The sequence below is a fragment of the Leguminivora glycinivorella genome, chromosome 2 (genome assembly GCF_023078275.1).
Source record: "Leguminivora glycinivorella isolate SPB_JAAS2020 chromosome 2, LegGlyc_1.1, whole genome shotgun sequence".
Taxonomy (NCBI): domain Eukaryota; kingdom Metazoa; phylum Arthropoda; class Insecta; order Lepidoptera; family Tortricidae; genus Leguminivora; species Leguminivora glycinivorella.
In genome coordinates, this window is record NC_062972.1 from 20,233,072 (window position 1) to 20,256,207 (window position 23,136).

The following is a 23,136-nucleotide window of genomic DNA, read 5'->3' on the forward strand; positions in this document are numbered from 1 at the left end:
TGATGCGATTTGCTGTGGCACTGGGCTCATTTTGCATATTGCCATTTGGACAGCGGATTCGTAGATCAATCTCATTGATAAGTGAAGGTGAGTTACGAACTGTTTTTGTATCCTACGTACCATCATACCTTTGAACTAGCTAATAATAAAATATGTGTAATTTTAGATACCTTATCAGTGTAAGTCGAGGCGACATACATCAATAAGCCAGTTGTTGCCAACCGTTGATGAGGGCGGATCTAAGACAAATTAAGTGGTGTGATTTGCTGTGGCACTGGGCTCATTTTGCATATTGCCATTTGGACAGCGGATTCGTAGATCAATCTCATTGATAAGTGAAGGTGAGTTACGAACTGTTTTTGTATCCTACGTACCTACATACCTTTGAACTAGCTAATAATAAAATATGTGTAATTTTAGATACCTTATCAGTGTAAGTCGAGGCGACATACATCAATAAGCCAGTTGTTGCCAACCGTTGATGAGGGCGGATCTAAGACAAATTAAGTGGTGTGATTTGCTGTGGCACTGGGCTCATTTTGCATATTGCCATTTGGACAGCGGATTCGTAGATCAATCTCATTGATAAGTGAAGGTGAGTTACGAACTGTTTTTGTATCCTACGTACCTACATACCTTTGAACTAGCTAATAATAAAATATGTGTAATTTTAGATACCTTATCAGTGTAAGTCGAGGCGACATACATCAATAAGCCAGTTGTTGCCAACCGTTGATGAGGGCGGATCTAAGACAAATTAAGTGGTGTGATTTGCTGTGGCACTGGGCTCATTTTGCATATTGCCATTTGGACAGCGGATTCGTAGATCAATCTCATTGATAAGTGAAGGTGAGTTACGAACTGTTTTTGTATCCTACGTACCTACATACCTTTGAACTAGCTAATAATAAAATATGTGTAATTTTAGATACCTTATCAGTGTAAGTCGAGGCGACATACATCAATAAGCCAGTTGTTGCCAACCGTTGATGAGAAATGAAGGTGACGCGGGCGGACCTAAGACAAATTATGTGGTGTGGTTTGCTGTGGCACTGGGCTCATTTTGCATATTGCCATTTGGACAGCGGATTCGTAGATCAATCTCATTGATAAGTGAAGGTGAGTTACGAACTGTTTTTGTATCCTACTATCAGACCGTTGCGTGTCTCGGGGCGCGCAAAGGGCGTCCGCGCCACGCCACCTGAGTGTAATTCAAAAAGCGTCTCCTCAGTACATTTTGTATAGGAAGGACGTAAGGCGCGCCGCCAAGCGGCGCGGCGCGCGCCCCGCCGCCGCCACGCCACCTGGGGCGCGTCTTACGTCTTTCCTATACAAAATGTACTGAGGAGACGTTTTTTGAATTACACTGAAGTGGCGTGGCGCGGACGCCCGTTGCGCGCCCCGAGACACGCGACGGTCTGGTGTGGTCGGTCACTTAGGTGTTCAATAATTACATACGTCACACCTTTTGTGTTTTTGGAATGTTTTTCCAACCAGGCCCCATAGCCGAATGGCATTTCGGCGACGCGAAACGCCCTCGAAACGCCCCCCGCGCGTCGTAAGCCTCCGCCACACATAAAGCGTTTTGATAGCTTAGCGTTAGCGGAGCACAATGATAACGTTCCGCTCGCAATCCGCGCCCGTTACGCCGTGTCTTGCGTGACCGTCGCGTCTCATACTTCCATATCGATAAGGTTTGATTTCGTATGCGTCGCATCGCCGTCGCGCGACCATCGCGCGACCGCCGCCGTCGCGTCTCATATTTCCATAACGATAAGGTTTGCTTTCGTATGCGTCGCGTCGCTGTCGCGCGACCATCGCGCGATCGTCGCCCACGCAAGCCACGGCGTTAGTTCCCGCCGGCGTTCGTCCGACGCACCGCTATCGTTGCGCTCCTCTTTTATTGTTTACTTTTCTCTTCTTTTCCTAATTCATTATTTTATGTTGGTAGAATCTTCTAATTCGCACTGGTAAAGTAGTTTGCCGTTTTAATAATGACATTGAATCGTAAATGTTTACTTAATTGACGAATTTGATTTATTTTAATGTTTTCCAGTTAAAATTTTCCTCGTGTTGGTGTGGTGAATTTTTTTTATGTTTCACGCTGTGGAAAAAATTGTTTAACGTACGAGCTTTGACACCCTCGCAACGCTCAAGATTCCACATGTTGAACCAAGAAAGTGCTTTACAGAAAAGTGGTATACCACTTTTTTGGCTGACTGTACCATAAACGGCTCCTTTTTATTAGTTTGGTTAAAAATAAAATATGTCCTTTTAATTCAATCAATTGAATCAATTCAGCTTAGGTACCTACTGATATCGACACGTACTAGTAGGTACTACTAAATTGCATAATAATATCACAGCGCATGGCGAAAAATAAAATGGCGGTTCCTTTAGCGCCCGCGGTGAGCAAGCGTCAGAAGTCGGCATTTGTCAAAGGCTTTGTGATTCGCCGACCAAAATTATCGCTAATTCAAAGGAAAGTCATTCCAGTTTAGGCCCTCTGTCTTTGTAATAAGGTGCATGTAATAAGTATGAACATGTGTTCAGCGACAATGACGCGTTAAACCTCTTCATACTTGCACAGGCATAATAATTAATAAAACACATCCATTGGTCACATATTTCAAATAGCGCGGGAAAACTGCGAACGACCGGGCCGCGCGACCTTCACGCCACGCCACTAGTCGCCACTCAGTCTCGACACTAGTTGCGTCTCAAAAGGGCACGCGGCACTCGGCGCGTTGTGTAAAAATATGATTTAACTGTGTAAATGTGCTAAAAAAACAGTCTTGTGTCAACTTATGTTCTTTAATTGAGTGAAGATATCAAGTGGAAATATGAATTCACTCTACTTCTCGATCTCAAGGCCGTAACCGAAAGAAACAACGGTTTGCAAGGCAAGTACTGTGTCATTGTTTATGTGTCCAATACGATATTTACGCCTGAACATGGGAATTTATCAATACTAACTAGTGATTTTTGGTCGGCTAATAGAGCAAATTCCGCGTCGATCGGTTTGGGGCATCTTGCTCATAACATAATTATGTGACTTTATTTTTAACTTCACTTTAATTAATGTTGATGCTAGTTACTCATGAAAATGATTTGGCATATGACAAACACCGCTCAGCTTTGTTCTTCGACAATTCCCTTGAGGGCTTCGTCACTCCAGTCCAGCGTTAGGTACCTACTCGAGATGAGACACCCGGGCAGAGTTCTCGAAATCTGCGAAACTACTTCATCTCGTTCAGCAGTTCAATATCAAACGCGCCCTTCTCTGCTAGTTGCATACAACTACTAGACTCATATCGAATTTGGCACAATAAATGATTGTCTTCTGTAGTATTTTACATAAAAACCCATATTTATTAGATTTTGGGTATTAGAACTGTATTATGTATACGTGTTTTCTATTAAAATGTGTGTATTTTTTTGGCCACCAAAAACGGTGTCAGCGGTGTAGTGACGTCATCGAATGTGAACTTACTTCATGTCAAAACAATCACTGACATGATGAACTTTATGCCTGTTATTTTCGACTCGTACCAATAAGTTTTTCGGAACTTATGTGCGAAATGTCATTTGATATTTCGCACATAAGTTAGCTTAGTTAGTTAGTCGCACATAAGCACGAGCAACTTGGTCGCCCATGGGCGCGCACCCTTACACATACTTTAAAAATCATTCATTCGTTCATTCAAACCGGCCAAGAGCGTGTCGGGCCACGCTCAGTGTTAGGGTTCCGTAGTTTTCCGTATTTTTCTCAAAAACTACTGAACCTATCAATTTCCAAACAATTTTCCTAGAAAGTATTTAAAGTTCCACTTTTGTGATTTTTTTTCATATTTTTTAAACATATGGTTCAAAAGTCAGAGGGAGGGGGGGGACGCACTTCTTTTTCCTTTAGGAGCGATTATTTCCGAAAATATTAATATTATCAAATTTTTGAAATATGAGCCAAAAACCAAAATATTTACCTTTTTAAATACAAATAAACATCACAATGATATGGAAATGGATAGAAAAATATCCTGTACAATGTACATGGAAAAAGTTTTGGGCCCTTAAAGAGGTTATGAAAGGCAATTTACCACTAAAACTAAAGCAAAAGGTTATGGATACATGCCTCTTACCATGACACTGTTTGCGTTGCATGCGTTCATAGGTTACGGTGACCGCTTTCCATCAGGCGGACCGTATGCTTGTTTGCCACCGACGTAGTATTATTAAATTATTATTAATGCCTTACATATGCATGCTAAACATGAAAATTCACTGATCGGGCAAAAATCAAAATAAATACATGTCAGCGGCGTATGTAGAGGAGCATATTTTAAGTATAGCCTATTAACATAGCTGGGCACCGTTAATCAAATAGTTAACTTCGATAATCGTTAATCCGTTACTATAAAATTTAACTTCGTTAATCGTTAAAGCGATACATTTCAATAAAATTAACGGAAGACGGATTAACTTTAAATCGATAATCCGTTAATCGTGATAAAAAAACATTTTACTGTAGCTAGTTGCATCAGTTATTAACTATTAAGTTTTTGGGTACGTTTATTATGTTACTGTAAAAGACCGAAGATCGCCAAAATCTCTTGAAAAATCCCAGCTGCACGATCCACGGTAACTTGATAGATAGCGCGGTCCGCCGAACTCTGGCTTGATGCGTCGGTTGCGCGATTTATGTGCCATGCGTCGTGCCTGATGGTTTACATTCTGTTTCGCGGTTAGTGATGGGTGCAGTAGGACTAATAAACTTTAGCAGGTCTCGAACAAGTGATCCAAAGGCACCAATTGATATGTAGACTGTGAATTTTCGGGAAAATCCTAGGTTTCGCCGTACTCCGGCCTTTTACAGTAGCGGTCAGAGCAAGTTTTACTCGGCGCGTGCGGAACTAGATTAACGATTAACGGACTCGAAGAAATTTAACGGAAGTTAACTAATCCGTTAACATTTTTTAAAGTTAACTTAAAAGTTAATCCGTTAACCAAAATGTTAACTTCGTTAATTAACGATTAACGGATTAACGAGTTAATGCCCAGCTATGGAGGTTACTGCCATTCACCTATAACTTTCGCAACGACGGAGTTAAATTACCTGGGTACTTATTTTCTTTCCAGGACCATCGTCGAAAAATATGCGTACATTCTCACCAGTACGTACCGAGCGAGCGAGTAGCGAGCAGGCGGGTGTGTCGTCCACGCCACTGTCTTTACGATCATTTACAGTTTTCTAAGTATGAAAGGGTTTTGTTTTTGTTAGGAAGGGATTTGTGTGAAAGGTGTTTGGTGAATGGGTGCAGTGACTGTTGCAGTGAGAACGAAGTTAAAAAAATACGACAGGTGATTTTGACATGTTCATGAAAGTTATAATTTTAGGTTTAGTGTAGAATAGGCAAATTAGGTTTAGCGTAGATTATGTAGTAGGTAGAGTAGAGGTTTAGCTTAGATTTAGGTACGTAGGCTATGTTAGGTTATTTTCAAGAGAGCATAAAAGCGCTGCAAACTTGTATCCCTACTGGCTGCTTGGCGTTATCATCGCGGTGTCTGTCCATCGGCCCGCCGCCCGCCGCTCGCTATCACCGCGGTGCCCTCAGTCCATCGGCCCGCCGCCCGCCGCCCGCCGCCTGCCGCCCGCCGCTCGCTATCACCGCGGTATCATCTGTCCACCGCCGCGCCGCTCGCCGCTCGCAATCACCGCTCGCTACTCGCTATCACCGCGGTGCCCTCAGTCCATTGGCCCGCCGCCCGCCGCCCGCCGCTCACTATAACCGCGGTATCATCTGTCCACCGCCGCGCCGCTCGCCCCTCGCAATCACCGCTCGCTACTCGCTATCACCGCGGTGCCCTCAGTCCATTGGCCCGCCGCCCGCCGCCCGCCGCTCGCTATCACCGCGGTATCATCTGTCCACCGCCGCGCCGCTCGCCCCTCGCAATCACCGCTCGCTACTCGCTATCACCGCGGTGCCCTCAGTCCATTGGCCCGCCGCCCGCCGCCCGCCGCTCGCTATCACCGCGGTATCATCTGTCCACCGCCGCGCCGCTCGCCCCTCGCAATCACCGCTCGCTACTCGCTATCACCGCGGTGCCCTCAGTCCATTGGCCCGCCGCCCGCCGCCCGCCGCTCGCTATCACCGCGGTATCATCTGTCCACCGCCGCGCCGCTCGCCGCTCGCAATCACCGCTCGCTACTCGCTATCACCGCGGTGCCCTCAGTCCATTGGCCCGCCGCCCGCCGCCCGCCGCTCACTATAACCGCGGTATCATCTGTCCACCGCCGCGCCGCTCGCCCCTCGCAATCACCGCTCGCTACTCGCTATCACCGCGGTGCCCTCAGTCCATTGGCCCGCCGCCCGCCGCTCGCTATCACCGCGGTGCCATCTGTCCATCGTTCCGCCGATTGCTATCACCACGGTGTCATCTGACCGTTTGTGGTGACTTCAACAGAAAGGTAAATAAACTTACTTAATAAGTAATCTAGATGCATAAAAAGCTGGATCCACATAAAGCGAGTCACATCCAGACTCGATTTCCTCACGGGTCGAACGTGCTATGTAGACATGCCTCCACCGATGCAGTGCCTGCGTTCTGCTCGGCCGAGACAAGTCTACATTTAAATTTCGCCGCGCGACGTGCCTCGCTGTGACTAAATATCGAATTATAACATAGGTAAATAACTATTTTATTACCTACTTATGTTTTCATTTATTTACACTAACTTTCGTTGTAGTGAGAAGTCGAGCGCTGCCTCTACCCGTATCCCCGTTACAAGTGTTCCGGTGTACATTAAGAAGTCTCAGATTTAAAGGCTACAAATGCCTAGGATAACATGTGAGTTAATAAGTTATTAACTTTTTGTTGTAGGTCTTTATTAATGAAATGTTGACATTTTTTTAATTATTAATAATTTTGCTTGGGATTACTCGAAAATAAGTTAAAGTCGTATAATTTATTTACTTGATGTTAAAAACAAATTACAAAATTCGACATAAGACCATAAATAGAGATTTTGTAACATTCAAGTTTTATTTTTAGGGTTCCGTACCAAAAAGGTACAACAGGAACCCTTATGGTGCGACTCTGTCCGTCTGTCTGTCCGTCTGTCACATTGTTAAATATCTCGAGAACTACTTATGCTATCGATATGAAATTTGGAATTGTTATAAACATTGTGAACCTCTACAAGTTGAAAGTTTTTTTTTTAAATTAATTAATATAACGATAGAAAATGGCCAAAATGAAGGGGGGGCAAACTGAAAATTTCAAGTAACTAGGTCAAGTGGGGTATCGTTAGAAAGAGCTCAAATTGTACATATCAAAACTATTTTTTATAATTTTTTGGTTGTGGAAAAAAAATGTTTTTTGAAAGAAAATGTAAAAAAAAATACCGTTCCCCCCCTTATCTCCGAAGTTTACCAACATAAATATGAAATTTTCACCAAACATGGCTATTATAATGAATATTACAGAAAAAATGAAATCGTACACGTATCTTGAAAACTATTTTATTTATTTATAAAAGTGAGAAGTGAACATATTATTTACATTATGAGCCTCTTAAAGTTTGACACGAAAGTCGTGAAGGTTTAACACACGCCGTTTCGCTTTACAGAAACTTATACGTCGAACTTCTATCACATAATGAAGACTGACGATTCTATAACATTACATTTGCTCGTTCCTTCAATGAATCGTTTGTCTCAGGTCTAGAGAAACGGTGAACGGATGCCAGGAATCTGCTGACCGTATTCGCCGGCGACACGTCTCGGCCCGTGTAGCTGCTGCGAGGACACAAGCTCTAAACTACAATTAACCTTCTACCAAAGACTTATGTAACTCCGTATAGACCGATAAAGTCTAAGAAAAAAACGTACTCAAAACCATACAGAAAAAGGTACGGTGAGCTAGATGGCGATACACCTTTGGGGTACACTCGGCTAGATGGCGCTAATATTCATATTTGACTTTTAAACACATATCAAGCTAAGAATATGGGCAACATTGTCAAAACGGAGGTTCAAAAGTTTTAAGCCTATGTCGAGAGATGGCTGTCTATGCACTGTGATAATCCAAATCCTCCCTCGTTTTTCATTTTTCATTACTTCTGCTCACCATGATTGATACATGACGTGATATTGTGCAGGTGGGAGGGAAGCAAAGGTAAAATTTCAGCCTGACTGGTAGTTACCCAACCAACTATTAGTTAGGCTGGCTGCAAATTTAAACATAGCTATTTTAACGGCCACCTACATAGCTTTGCTGAGCCGAATGGAGCCAAGCTTGTCCGAAAGGACCAGCGTCGCGACACTGCCCTAACATAGCGTGAAGTAATGCCTAGTCTATCGTATGTTCTTGAGTTAACTATCTTATATTCTGTAGAAGATATGAAATAAATACAGTAGTCGTAACATAGTAAGTACACCATCCATCGGCGTTAGTGAAGTAATAAATTAACCAGTGCTTGTTTGCAGGGTCAATACTGCTGCGTGGAATGCGGAGGATCGCAGTAACTCAAGCTGCCCGGCCGCCAGGTACCTAGGTATGTAATCTATTAGCGACGCAGGGACGTTAGAATAAGTTTCAAATTTGTAATCTTGTAACAATAACTTAGTTATGTAATTCTGAAAAATAAAGAGTCCAATAAGACTCTAATTAGAATAAAATAAAATAAATAATTAGGAATAAGAATTAAAACCACTGTATTAGAAATAAAGTTTTTTACGAATAAAGACGAGTATCCAAAGGGCTAGGGAGAGCATATGCGCGCGCAGCCCTGGGTGTGCGAGGGCATACACGCGGGGGCGCGATCGGCCGCGCTCCGATCGCGCTCCGGCGTCAGTTATGTTCGGGGTTGGATAACGGCCGGTAGCGGTAGGGCTAGTAATCACCGGATAGCCCTTCGTCCCCAAAACGACGACGACAGACCGCCCCACAAGGATGGGGCGCGACCCCGACGTCCGGTACCGACGCTACGGGTTACTACACCGGCACGGGAACCACGGCGGACATAGAAGCAACGACGGAATCAAGAGCAGCCACGGAAGAAACAAGCTCAGTCCAAGAGGAGGCCGCGCCCGTGGACGCCGCCGTCGCTGCCGCGCCCGCCGATACCTCCGGTATCAGAGCCACGCCCGCCGCCAGCACCGTACAGCACCGTAGCTACGATCGTCGAGAAACAGCTGATGCCCCCTCCGCTCAGCATGAAGAGGTGCGCTAAGCCCGCTCGGTCACACCGATCCAAGGCCTCCAGCAAGAGGCTCCTCGCGGAGCTAGAGACCAAGGAGAAGTTAGCCGAGCTGAAGCTCAAGCGCATCGAAGCCCAAGCTACGCTAGCGAAGATCAGACAAGAAAGAAGAGACCTCTCATCGTCGGTGATGACTCCGATAACGAAAAAGACCTCGGCCCCCAGAGATTAGCCGACTGGTTCGACCGCCCGATTCAAGACGCGGTCGAACACCACGCCGCGCGGCCCCCTGCGCACCGCGCGCGACACCACAAGCAGACAATGGACGTGACGTCACTCGCAGCAGCCCTGACTGACGCCCGACAAGCGAGCAAATCAAACAAGAAGTACCTGCAAGACCTGCCGTCGTTCAGCGGACAGTGCACCGAGTGGCTACAGTTCAAAGCCGCTTACAACGAGTCGGTGCCGAGTTTCTCAAGCAGTGAGAACGTCGCTCGCATACGGAAGAGCCTCAAGGGCGCCGCCCTAGAAGCCGTCAGTGCGCTCCTCATCAGCCAGCCGCGTCCAGACGACGTCATCAAGGCCCTGGAACGCCGCTACGGGAGACCCGACGCGCTACTCCTGAACGAGATGGAGATAATAAAGGCCCTGCCACGACTAGCCGAGAGCCCGCGCGACTTGTGCACGTTCGCCGGGCGCATCGCCAACGTCGTGACAACGATCGAGATATTGAAGAAACCTCAGTACCTCCACAGCCCGGAGCTACTGAGAAACATAGTGGAGAAGTTAACGCCCATATTAAAGCAAGTGGTACGACTACGCCGTAGGGGATGAAGATACGTCGGATCTAAAGAAGATCGCTGACTTTCTCAACTACGAGGCCGACAAGTGCACGCCCTACGCCCCGCCCGGGACCATAGCGGAGCCCAAGGAAGCGCGAGCCACGAAGAAGAAGCTTGAGCGTACCTACGTAGCCGTCGCCGAAGTGAAGAAAACAAAAGAAGAAAAGTTACCCTGTCCGATGTGCGACCAGTCAGCCCATCACCTGCCGACGTGCCCGCAATTCACTAAACTGGGCACGAACGAGCGGTGGGAGACAGCGAAGAAGCACATGTGCTACCGGTGCCTCGTCAGCAAGCATCGCCGCTTCGTCTGCCGAGCCAAGCCCTGCGGCCATCAAGGCTGCGCTATGCGACACCACAAGCTGCTTCACCACGAGAAGCCCCCGACAGACACCGTCGCCGCCGCAGCCCCGCAAGTCCGACGAAGTCGTGGCCACAGCCGTCAAGCAAGCCGCCAGCGCCGCGACCCGGGCGAGCCGCGCCTACCTCAAGATGGCGCCAGTACCGCTACGGGGGCCGCACGCAGAGGTAGCCACGTTCGCGCTCCTAGACGAAGGCAGGACGGTGACCATCATCGACTCCGCAATCGCCGCCGCCCTCGACCTCAACGGGCCCACCGAACCTATGTGGGTCCAAGGCGTAGGCGGGAACAAGATGGCGTACGAGAAGAGCAAGAAGGTGGAGGTCCGCATATGCAACAAACACGGCGGGGACGAGTAGCTAGTGACAAGCGCACACACGGCCGGGCGCCTCGACTTCACCACTCAGACGATCAGCGAACGGGAGATAGACGACTGCGAGCATCTGCGTAAGACTAAGCACCTGTTGACATATGAAGACGCTACGCTGGTAATACTGCTCGGACAAGATAACTGGGAGATCATCGTGTCGCGCAAGCTAAGAAAAGGACGGCGCGACCAGCCGGTAGCATCTAAAACGCTATTAGGCTGGGTACTACACGGTTGTCGCCACTCACGAGCGACACCCGTGGCCTACTGCTGCGCACATCTTACGCGCATACAGCCCGGCGGGAACATCGAGAACGAGATGCAGAACTCTCGCACTCGAATCACTCTCGATCGAGCCGAGGAAGCCCCGCAGTGATCCAGAACAGCAAGCCTTAAGAATACTAGAAGAGAAATGTCGACGCCTCCTCGACGGACGCTTCTAGACCGGCCCTGAAGAAGCAGTACACCATCCAGCGGGAGAGCCTGGTACCTGCCCCACTTCGCGGTCTGCAACCCGGAGAAGCCGAAGATAAGGCTAGTCCATGACGCCGCGGCCACCTCACACGGCCGCAGCCTTAACGAGATGCTTCTCGCGGGCCCCGATCTGCTGCAGTCGCTGCCCGGCGTCATCATGCGTTTCCGTCAACACGGAGTGGCTAGGGTTGCAAAAAACGGTTTTTTTTCTGGCTTGAAAAAAAACATGAAAAAAAACCGTGAAAAAAAACAGTTTTTTTTTCTGGAGTATGTTTTTTTTCTAAAGTACGAAATCTGAAAATTTGCAAAGTAGTTAATACTTTTATAAGGTTTTTTAGACTTAATGTTAACTATTAAACGAATTTAATCAAATAACTTTAATTTCTGGTCTTATAAAAGTAAGTTTTACGAAATTTGTAGTTGGTAGTTATCACTATTTACTGTTGGCAACACCACGGCCTCTCCACGCTACACGCAGCATCGGGGATTCCCCAATAAACCTTTTTATACTGAATGTTCATTGAGTTAAAATGTACGTTTTTGTTATTGAAACATGTTACAACTCACGAAAAACCGTTATTGTCATATTATTTGTTCATCTGAAAAAAAACCATATTTAGAAAAAAAACCATGGTGCTCGGTTTTTTTTCATGTTTTTTTTTCACAATTCTGAAAAAAAACATTTGGTTTTTTTTCTATTTACAACCCTAGGAGTGGCAGTATCGGCAGATGTAAAGGAAATGTTCATGCAGATAAAGATAAGAGAAGAGGACCGCGACGCACTGCGATTCCTGTGGCGAGGCGATCGACGCGAAGGTGACCCGGCAGAATATCATCTGACATCGGTCATCATCCGAGAAATTGGCTGCAGCATCTGCGCGACCTCGGTGACCTATCGATACCTAGATGCTACGAGACTGCACCCGTGTGTCCAAGTACGAGCTGCACACCTTCCTCGACGCGAGTGAAGAAGCCTACGCCGCCGCTGTATACTGGCGTATGACCGAACACGACTTCGAGATCGACAAGAAAACATACTGGAGTGACACGCGCGCAGCCCTGGCATGGATACGCTCTGAGCCACGCACATACAAGTCATTAGTCGCACACCGCCTAGCAGAAATCGAAGATTACACGAAGAAAGACGAATGGCGATGGGTACGGCTAGTCCATGACGCCGCGGCCACCTCACACGGCCGCGCCTTAACGAGATGCTTCTCGCGGGCCCCGATCTGCTGCAGTCGCTGCCCGGCGTCATCATGCGTTTCCGTCAACACGGCGTGGCAGTATCGGCAGATGTAAAGGAAATGTTCATGCAGATAAAGATAAGAGAATAGGACCGCGACGCACTGCGATTCCTGTGGCGAGGCGATCGACGCGAAGGCGACCCGGCAGAAGAGAGTGTCAAGCGAAGTAAACCACGTACATAAGAAGACTTGCTTCCAGCTACGCGGCTGGGCGACGAACGACCCCGTAGTCATCGGCAAGGAAGACCGAGAGGGCGTCACCGTCTTTATCGGCGGGAGCGAGATAGAAAAAACGCTCGGCCAGCTATGGGACACGCGAGAGGACAACATTCGTTTCAAACTCAATACGAGACGAGAGCCGCCAGAAGTGATCAAAGGTCAACGCCCCCCGACGAAGAGAGAAGCCTTCAGCATTATCATGTCAATATTCAACCCGCTGGGCCTGATCTCGCCAGTAACGACGCCCACGAAGAGGGTCATGCAAGTGACGTGGCGCTGAATGCTGGGGAAATTGGCTGCAGCATCTGCGCGACCTCGGTGACCTATCGATACCTAGATGCTACGAGACCGAACCCGTGTGTCCAAGTACGAGCTGCACACCTGCCTCGATGCGAGTGAAGAAGCCTACGCCGCCGCTGTATACTGGCGTGTGACCCGAGCCGACGGTACAACAAAATTCGCTCTGGCCGGCGCCTAAAGCCGAGTCACGCCCACACGCCTGGTCTCGATGCCTAGACTGGAACTTGAAGCGGCCGTCCTAGGCGTGCGATTCGCCGCGGACGTCGGGAGCGAACACGACTTCGAGATCGACAAGAAAACATACTGGAGTGACGCGCGCGCAGCCCTGGCATGGATACGCTCTGAGCCACGCACATGCAAGTCATTAGTCGCACACCGCCTAGCAGAAATCGAAGATTACACGAAGAAAGACGAATGGCGATGGGTACGGCTAGTCCATGACGCCGCGGCCACCTCACACGGCCGCAGCCTTAACGAGATGCTTCTCGCGGGCCCCGATCTGCTGCAGTCGCTGCCCGGCGTCATCATGCGTTTCCGTCAACACGGCGTGGCAGTATCGGCAGATGTAAAGGAAATGTTCATGCAGATAAAGATAAGAGACTAACTTTCGCATTTCACACAGGTGCAGGCGCTAATTAATCACTGTTTGTTTGCAGGGTCAATACTGAGGCGTGGAATGAGGAAGAATCGCAGTAACTCAAGCTGAGCGGTCGCTAGGGTCGCTAGGTATGTAATCTATTAAAAATGCATTTGGTAACCTACCGCCCCCTGTCTGTCTCCATTTTCATTGAGACATCCAAAAGTATTATTTAGTCACAGTTGTCATTCATAACACCTGCCAGGTGGTTCCGACATAAAGTAAGAAAGGCTTTCACAAACGAAACAACCGAGAGCATCGACCAAAACCGACAAATCAAAGAAATTCAAAATACTAGATTCTTATACGCACATACCGTAATTACCTACAAATACGGTACGGCTAGTCCATGACGCCGCGGCCACCTCACACGGCCGCAACCTTAACGAGATGCTTCTCGCGGGCCCCGATCTGCTGCAGTCGCTGCCCGGCGTCATCATGCGTTTCCGTCAACACGGCGTGGCAGTATCGGCAGATGTAAAGGAAATGTTCATGCAGATAAAGATAAGAGACTAACTTTCGCATTTCACACAGGTGCAGGCGCTAATTAATCACTGTTTGTTTGCAGGGTCAATACTGAGGCGTGGAATGAGGAAGAATCGCAGTAACTCAAGCTGAGCGGTCGCTAGGGTCGCTAGGTATGTAATCTATTAAAAATGCATTTGGTAACCTACCGCCCCCTGTCTGTCTCCATTTTCATTGAGACATCCAAAAGTATTATTTAGTCACAGTTGTCATTCATAACACCTGCCAGGTGGTTCCGACATAAAGTAAGAAAGGCTTTCACAAACGAAACAACCGAGAGCATCGACCAAAACCGACAAATCAAAGAAATTCAAAATACTAGATTCTTATACGCACATACCGTAATTACCTACAAATACGGTACGGCTAGTCCATGACGCCGCGGCCACCTCACACGGCCGCAGCCTTAACGAGATGCTTCTCGCGGGCCCCGATCTGCTGCAGTCGCTGCCCGGCGTCATCATGCGTTTCCGTCAACACGGCGTGGCAGTATCGGCAGATGTAAAGGAAATGTTCATGCAGATAAAGATAAGAGACTAACTTTCGCATTTCACACAGGTGCAGGCGCTAATTAATCACTGTTTGTTTGCAGGGTCAATACTAAGGCGTGGAATGAGGAAGAATCGCAGTAACTCAAGCTGAGCGGTCGCTAGGGTCGCTAGGTATGTAATCTATTAAAAATGCATTTGGTAACCTACCGCCCCCTGTCTGTCTCCATTTTCATTGAGACATCCAAAAGTATTATTTAGTCACAGTTGTCATTCATAACACCTGCCAGGTGGTTCCGACATAAAGTAAGAAAGGCTTTCACAAACGAAACAACCGAGAGCATCGACCAAAACCGACAAATCAAAGAAATTCAAAATACTAGATTCTTATACGCACATACCGTAATTACCTACAAATACGGTACGGCTAGTCCATGACGCCGCGGCCACCTCACACGGCCGCAGCCTTAACGAGATGCTTCTCGCGGGCCCCGATCTGCTGCAGTCGCTGCCCGGCGTCATCATGCGTTTCCGTCAACACGGCGTGGCAGTATCGGCAGATGTAAAGGAAATGTTCATGCAGATAAAGATAAGAGACTAACTTTCGCATTTCACACAGGTGCAGGCGCTAATTAATCACTGTTTGTTTGCAGGGTCAATACTGAGGCGTGGAATGAGGAAGAATCGCAGTAACTCAAGCTGAGCGGTCGCTAGGTATGTAATCTATTAAAAATGCATTTAGTAACCCACCGCCCCTGTCTGTCTCCATTTTCATTGAGACATCCAAAAGTATTATTTAGTCACAGTTGTCATTCATAACACCTGCCAGGTGGTTCCGACATAAAGTAAGAAAGGCTTTCACAAACGAAACAACCGAGAGCATCGACCAAAACCGACTAATCAAAGAAATTCAAAATACTAGAAGATTCTTATACGTACATATCGTAATTACCTACAAATTTCCTATTGGCAAACGATTTTGTCCTATGAAAAGGCGCTAATTTCAACATTTTATGAGGAAATGACGGTGCATTCTACCTGCTTAGATTTTTGGAATTTAATGTACTTGTAAAGATGCCTAAGGTACAAAATTAGTATAAATCTTACAAAATCAAACAGAAAAAGAATACGTATTTGTATTAGTAAATAAACTGAGTGATCATTCAAATATGGCGCAACGAATACGTCACGTCCGTCTCAGACGAATCGCTCGCGCAACGTTCGTGCGTTGGGGATCATGCAAAATATTTTTGAATAGCGATTTGTTTGACGCAACTAATTTGTTTAATTTTATTAGAAGAAGCAAAGACAAGTACAAAACAACAATACATTGATATTTTATTTAATTGAATCTTTGCATTACTATTATTGTTTATTTTGTCTTGTAACTAAAGATAAGTTTGAAAAATTTTCAGAATCCGAAATTATTTCGTGAAACGGAAAATCATAGAGGAGTGACATTTCGATGTTTTGCAGTTTTCGGCAAAATATTGACAACATGTCCGTGTTTATTTTGATTATTCATAATATGTACTATGAATAGTGTGTATTTTAACCACGTTTTAGTGGATCGAGTGTATCGCTGCCTTTGGAATAAACAAACATTAAGTTAGTAACATGGAGAGAAAATCGGATTCGAAAAAGCAGGTACTATTTTTTTCGAAGGTGGACTAGGACTACATGATTACATTGACAGGGAGCTAGATAGTTAACATGAAGCAACAAGCAGCACTTACTCAAACAGTAGTGGCTCAAGCAGTACCTACTCTAGTTCTTTATAACTCCTGCCAGGTGATTCCAACATAAGGTAAAACCTTTAACAGTAATAGATATACTATTACTAAAAATCATCATTTATTAGCTAGTTAAGCTGATATAACAGAAGTTCATGCCTACTCAGCCGGAACAACATGTGTCAGTGCTATTTACAGCAGATCAGGTAGCTAACGAAGTGAAATGTTAGAAAGGTACTTTACTTTTAGTCGTAGGATAAAACTAAAAATCTGATATCTACTTTCGCATTTCACACAGGCGCAGGCGCTAAACCGAGCTGAGTACGACGCGTGGGTGGCGCCTACCGGCTGCAACTCAACTAAACAGAACCCGTCGCATGGTATCGTAAATACACCCTTGTCATTACTAGATTTTACTATGATGCGTCAAACCGTCTGTCACCGTTGACGCGAATCATTATGTTTCTAATCTGCACCAGCAGTGTAGTCTGTAGGAGATATGAAATAAACACAGTACTCGTAACATAGTAAGTAGGTAGGTAGGTAGGTAGAAACGCCGTCCATGGGCGTTAGTTAAGTAATAAATTAATCACTGTTTGTTTGCAGGGTCAATACTGAGGCGTGGAATGAGGAAGAATCGCAGTAACTCAAGCTGAGCGGTCGCTAGGGTCGCTAGGTATGTAATCTATTAAAAATGCATTTGGTAACCTACCGCCCCTGTCTGTCTCCATTTTCATTGAGACATCCAAAAGTATTATTTAGTCACAGTTGTCATTCATAACACCTGCCAGGTGGTTCCGACATAAAGTAAGAAAGGCTTTCACAAACGAAACAACCGAGAGCATCGACCAAAACCGACAAATCAAAGAAATTCAAAATACTAGATTCTTATACGCACATACCGTAATTACCTACAAATACGGTACGGCTAGTCCATGACGCCGCGGCCACCTCACACGGCCGCAGCCTTAACGAGATGCTTCTCGCGGGCCCCGATCTGCTGCAGTCGCTGCCCGGCGTCATCATGCGTTTCCGTCAACACGGCGTGGCAGTATCGGCAGATGTAAAGGAAATGTTCATGCAGATAAAGATAAGAGACTAACTTTCGCATTTCACACAGGTGCAGGCGCTAATTAATCACTGTTTGTTTGCAGGGTCAATACTAAGGCGTGGAATGAGGAAGAATCGCAGTAACTCAAGCTGAGCGGTCGCTAGGGTCGCTAGGTATGTAATCTATTAAAAATGCATTTGGTAACCCAGCGCCCCCTGTCTGTCTTAATTTTCATTGATTTATTATTTAGTCACAGTTGTCATTCATAACACCTGCCAGGTGGTTCCGACATAAAGTAAGAAAGGCTTTATTGCTAAATCATAATTTATCTACTTCAGTTGATATAACAGAAGTCTGATTTGGTGATAAACTTATTTACTTGGGGAACAATCAGACAAAAAAAAGTGCCTACTCAGCCGGAACAACATGTGTCAGTGCTATTTACGGATCAGTAGGCCTAGCACATGATGACCGCGAGAGTATGTCGCCGCGAGATAGATGACACGTCTTCTTCTAACTGTATTAATGACATAAGGACAGGTAGTCTATCTCGCGGCGACATACTCTCGCGGCCATCATGTGCTAGGCCTACAGGTAGCTAATGAAGTGAAATGTTAGAAAGGTACTTTACTTTTAGTCGTAGGATAAAACTAAAAATCTGATATCTACTTTCGCATTTCACACAGGCGCAGGCGCTAAACCGAGCTGAGTACGACGCGTGGGTGGCGCCTACCGGCTGCAACTCAACTAAACAGAACCCGTCGCATGGTATCGTAAATACACCCTTGTCATTACTAGATTTTACTATGATGCGTCAAACCGTCTGTCACCGTTGACGCGAATCATTATGTTTCTAATCTGCACCAGCAGTGTAGTCTGTAGGAGATATGAAATAAACACAGTACTCGTAACATAGTAAGTAGGTAGGTAGGTAGGTAGAAACGCCATCCATGGGCGTTAGTTGAGTAATAAATTAATCACTGTTTGTTTGCAGGGTCAATACTGAGGCGTGGAATGAGGAAGAATCGCAGTAACTCAAGCTGAGCGGTCGGTAGGGTCGCTAGGTATGTAATCTATTAAAAATGCATTTGGTAACCCAGCGCCCCCTGTCTGTCTTAATTTTCATTGATTTATTATTTAGTCACAGTTGTCATTCATAACACCTGCCAGGTGGTTCCGACATAAAGTAAGAAAGGCTTTATTGCTAAATCATAATTTATCTACTTCAGTTGATATAACAGAAGTCTGATTTGGTGATAAACTTATTTACTTGGGGAACAATCAGACAAAAAAAGTGCCTACTCAGCCGGAACAACATGTGTCAGTGCTATTTACGGATCAGTAGGCCTAGCACATGATGACCGCGAGGGTATGTCGCCGCGAGATAGATGACACGTCTTCTTCTAACTGTATTAATGACATAAGGACAGGTAGTCTATCTCGCGGCGACATACTCTCGCGGCCATCATGTGCTAGGCCTACAGGTAGCTAATGAAGTGAAATGTTAGAAAGGTACTTTACTTTTAGTCGTAGGATAAAACTAAAAATCTGATATCTACTTTCGCATTTCACACAGGCGCAGGCGCTAAACCGAGCTGAGTACGACGCGTGGGTGGCGCCTACCGGCCGCAACTCAACTAAACAGAACCCGTCGCATGGTATCGTAAATACACCCTTGTCATTACTAGATTTTACTATGATGCGTCAAACCGTCTGTCACCGTTGACGCGAATCATTATGTTTCTAATCTGCACCAGCAGTGTAGTCTGTAGGAGATATGAAATAAACACAGTACTCGTAACATAGTAAGTAGGTAGGTAGGTAGGTAGAAACGCCGTCCATGGGCGTTAGTTGAGTAATAAATTAATCACTGTTTGTTTGCAGGGTCAATACTGAGGCGTGGAATGAGGAAGAATCGCAGTAACTCAAGCTGAGCGGTCGGTAGGGTCGCTAGGTATGTAATCTATTAAAAATGCATTTGGTAACCCAGCGCCCCCTGTCTGTCTTAATTTTCATTGATTTATTATTTAGTCACAGTTGTCATTCATAACACCTGCCAGGTGGTTCCGACATAAAGTAAGAAAGGCTTTATTGCTAAATCATAATTTATCTACTTCAGTTGATATAACAGAAGTCTGATTTGGTGATAAACTTATTTACTTGGGGAACAATCAGACAAAAAAAGTGCCTACTCAGCCGGAACAACATGTGTCAGTGCTATTTACGGATCAGTAGGCCTAGCACATGATGACCGCGAGAGTATGTCGCCGCGAGATAGATGACACGTCTTCTTCTAACTGTATTAATGACATAAGGACAGGTAGTCTATCTCGCGGCGACATACTCTCGCGGCCATCATGTGCTAGGCCTACAGGTAGCTAATGAAGTGAAATGTTAGAAAGGTACTTTACTTTTAGTCGTAGGATAAAACTAAAAATCTGATATCTACTTTAGCTGAGTACGACGCGTGGGTGGCGCCTACCGGCTGCAACTCAACTAAACAGAACCCGTCGCATGGTATCGTAAATACACCCTTGTCATTACTAGATTTTACTATGATGCGTCAAACCGTCTGTCACCGTTGACGCGAATCATTATGTTTCTAATCTGCACCAGCAGTGTAGTCTGTAGGAGATATGAAATAAACACAGTACTCGTAACATAGTAAGTAGGTAGGTAGGTAGGTAGAAACGCCGTCCATGGGCGTTAGTTAAGTAATAAATTAATCACTGTTTGTTTGCAGGGTCAATACTGAGGCGTGGAATGAGGAAGAATCGCAGTAACTCAGCCGAGCGGTCGCTAGGGTCGCTAGGTATGTAATTTATCTACTTCAGTTGATATAACAGAAGTCTGATTTGGCAATCACCCAAATCGGCACCCGTACTACATAGTCTGTAGGAGATATGAAATAAACACAGTAGTCGTTAAAAATGCATTTGGTAACCCAGCGCCCTCTGTCTGTCTTCATCTTCATTAACGGCGTAGAAATATGTTCCATACCCGAACGTATTATTAATAAGTAATAGTGGAATGCAATTTTAATAACGATAATGTAAATTGTTGATACAATATTTACTTTTTCCAGATGCAGTAGAACGAAGAAGTAGCTGGCAACTTGAATGCAAGTGTGCATTAGATGGCGCCACCATAGCTTTGCCCGGACAAGAGTTTTGCTCTATGAGATTTGACTTCTAATATTAAAATACTTGGACCGATTCAGGGAGAAGAACGCGCTTTATCAGCACACTCACGCTCCTTTGAAAGCAAAAGCATAATATTATTGTTAATGTATTTTTTTCTAGTATGTAACTTGTAACGTAATGTAACGTGTGTTGTCATGTAACTACTGAATTTTTGATTGACAAATAAGTTATCAGTTAGTTAGTTGTATTAGGTAATTAATTTAATTGAAATTGTGCACACATGCTCCCGCAATTTGGCAATATCAACAACGTTTATTAAAGTTTTTCGAATGCATATCGCAAATGTCAGAATATTCTGTTCATAAAAGTTATGGATTGTCATGCCTTTTTCCAATGACCCTTATTTAGGGTAAAGTAACACCAAACAAAGTATTTGTGAGACAGTTTAACCTTTTGGCCGCCAGAGACTTAAACGGAAAATCGTGACCACGACGCCACTTTTATGTTAGCATAATTTCTTTACCCATCCTTAATTTACCCCCGTGGTGTCAGTGGCACGGTTTTCCGTTGACGTCATTTGCTGTATTTGGCGTTCAAAAGGTTAAAAACATAAAATTTACCATAAATTAAGACCCATAAAATTGTAAACATCTGCGGCGATTTATGATGATTGTGTTAACTAAACGTAACATAAGCATTTGTAAATGTAATCAATTTTAGCATATTACTTACCAAAACTCACCTGTGCTATTCCATTTCCCTGTTATCCCCAATCGTGCTGGTAGCAGCGAAGTGCAATGCTTTATACCTTTCCCCAAAATCTCAGTCCTGCGAGTGCGAGGTGCAAAATGTAAGTATTTATCAAAAAGGGACGGCTGTTTCGCAGGCTAGATAATGTTTCCTCCTCTCTTGTACTAGGCCGACTAGTACTCCGATGCGCCTATCTCCTCCTTCCTTATATCCGTAGCTAGTTATCAGAAAAATAAAAAATAAATCATCCGTTTGTTTTTCTTATGCAACAGGCGTTTAAAGGAGGTCAAAAAAGACAAGTGGCGTGGGTAACAATTTGAGGCGAAGTATTTTTTGACTCAGTTAAACACCGTTGCATACAATACTTTTTCTACGACCATGCACTTACTTTTTAATAGTTTTCTAAAATAACTTTCGTGAAATTCGCACTGTTTCCTGTATTTGGGCGCCCCGGCCCGCTTTATCCCTTAAAGGCTACCTAACAATGCTTTAAGAGCTATATCGTATGCGTGGGTGCACGGGCCGCCGGGCGGGGGCGGGCATCTTTTATGTAGAGTTTTAACGATCTAATGCACGACACTGTAAATAACGAATAACAACACGGCAGTAGAAAAAATAATAAATAAAACAAGTTTCAGAGGAGTATTCATTTATTATTTCACCCATTCCTCGTACATACTGTTCGTACCTACTACATTTCATGCAGTTCAACTGGGTACCTACATCACTTCGTCAGTCCAGTTCAGACGGGACAATCCGATTGCCAATTAGGTTCTGAATCTCGCATAACGCGCGTAATAGTTCTAACGCTGTAAGTGAGAACGCTCGCTCTTACTTACGTGAAAAAATTCACGGAGCGGCCGTGTGTTAACTAACTAACGCACGACCGCACCGCACCGGTAAGTGACAACGAGCAAAAAATAACTCTTTCTCGCTCCCACTTACAGGATAGTGATGGGATGACCTATGAATAATTATTTTACAAATAATTGATTGTAATTATTGATTTATTAAAAACAACTTGTATTTTCATATTCCATGGGCATTGTATTTCCGTATACTGCGTATCCGAACGTGCGAGCCAGTTGTCTATGGTTTGTAAAATTGTTTCTTATTTGCGTCGAAGTGTTTACGTTACACAAACTTTTTAAGAAAAAACTGTTCCAAAGTGTGTTTTATTTTGTGAAAAGTGCTGTGTATTGATGTTTTCGCAAAGTTGTGAGTGTTTAATTGGTCGATAGTGCGTGTTAAAGGTGATGAGTGAATAAAGTGCGGACGAAGCAAACACACGTAAGTAGTTTTTATTATCTTATTTGCGACAGTTTTCCTACGCAAATCAATGTGCTACGTTTAAATCTCACAAACAACTTAATCCGCATGTCTTCCTTCCAAATAATTCAAGGTTTCGAGCTGCTAGAACATTAAATTATGAGGTTATCTTTTCATGTCAAAACACTCGCAGCCAACTTCACTCTAAACCTGTTCATGAATGAACTTTTACGCTCGGTCATTGAACCTAACGCAATTATTACTTTTTTAACCGTTCCAAAAGTTGGAGCGAAAAAAAAAAAAACCACCCAGGGGGCCTATTCTGATCCCCAAAAACTCACTGGCGACGGGAATGCACTTTATTTCTGGCCACCCTGTATGCATACAGATACGACAGTTCCTTAGAAGTAGTAATTGGAGACGACACGTTTCAGATGCTAGCAGATACGGGCGCCGCCGTATCGGCCGTGAAATATGAAACAGTTTCGCGGCTAAATATTCCAATCCAAAAGCAAATCGTTCCTATAATCG

General features: G+C 45.1%; 1 protein-coding gene across 1 annotated transcript; it reads left to right on the forward strand.

Annotated features, from left to right (window-relative positions):
- The first annotated feature begins 5,060 nt into the window (after window positions 1-5,060).
- On the forward strand, window positions 5,061-21,686 carry LOC125238762 (serine/arginine repetitive matrix protein 1-like). The gene is made up of 16 exons (XM_048146196.1): window positions 5,061-5,066; window positions 5,513-6,466; window positions 6,746-6,846; window positions 7,720-7,909; window positions 8,487-8,554; window positions 13,666-13,735; window positions 14,215-14,284; window positions 14,764-14,833; window positions 16,691-16,772; window positions 16,999-17,068; window positions 17,547-17,616; window positions 18,130-18,211; window positions 18,438-18,507; window positions 19,328-19,397; window positions 20,187-20,255; window positions 20,529-21,686. Exons 1-3 carry the CDS (start codon window positions 5,061-5,063, stop codon window positions 6,746-6,748), a joined length of 963 nt encoding a protein of 320 aa, XP_048002153.1. The 3' UTR covers window positions 6,749-6,846; window positions 7,720-7,909; window positions 8,487-8,554; window positions 13,666-13,735; window positions 14,215-14,284; window positions 14,764-14,833; window positions 16,691-16,772; window positions 16,999-17,068; window positions 17,547-17,616; window positions 18,130-18,211; window positions 18,438-18,507; window positions 19,328-19,397; window positions 20,187-20,255; window positions 20,529-21,686.
- The last annotated feature ends 1,450 nt before the right edge of the window (window positions 21,687-23,136 follow it).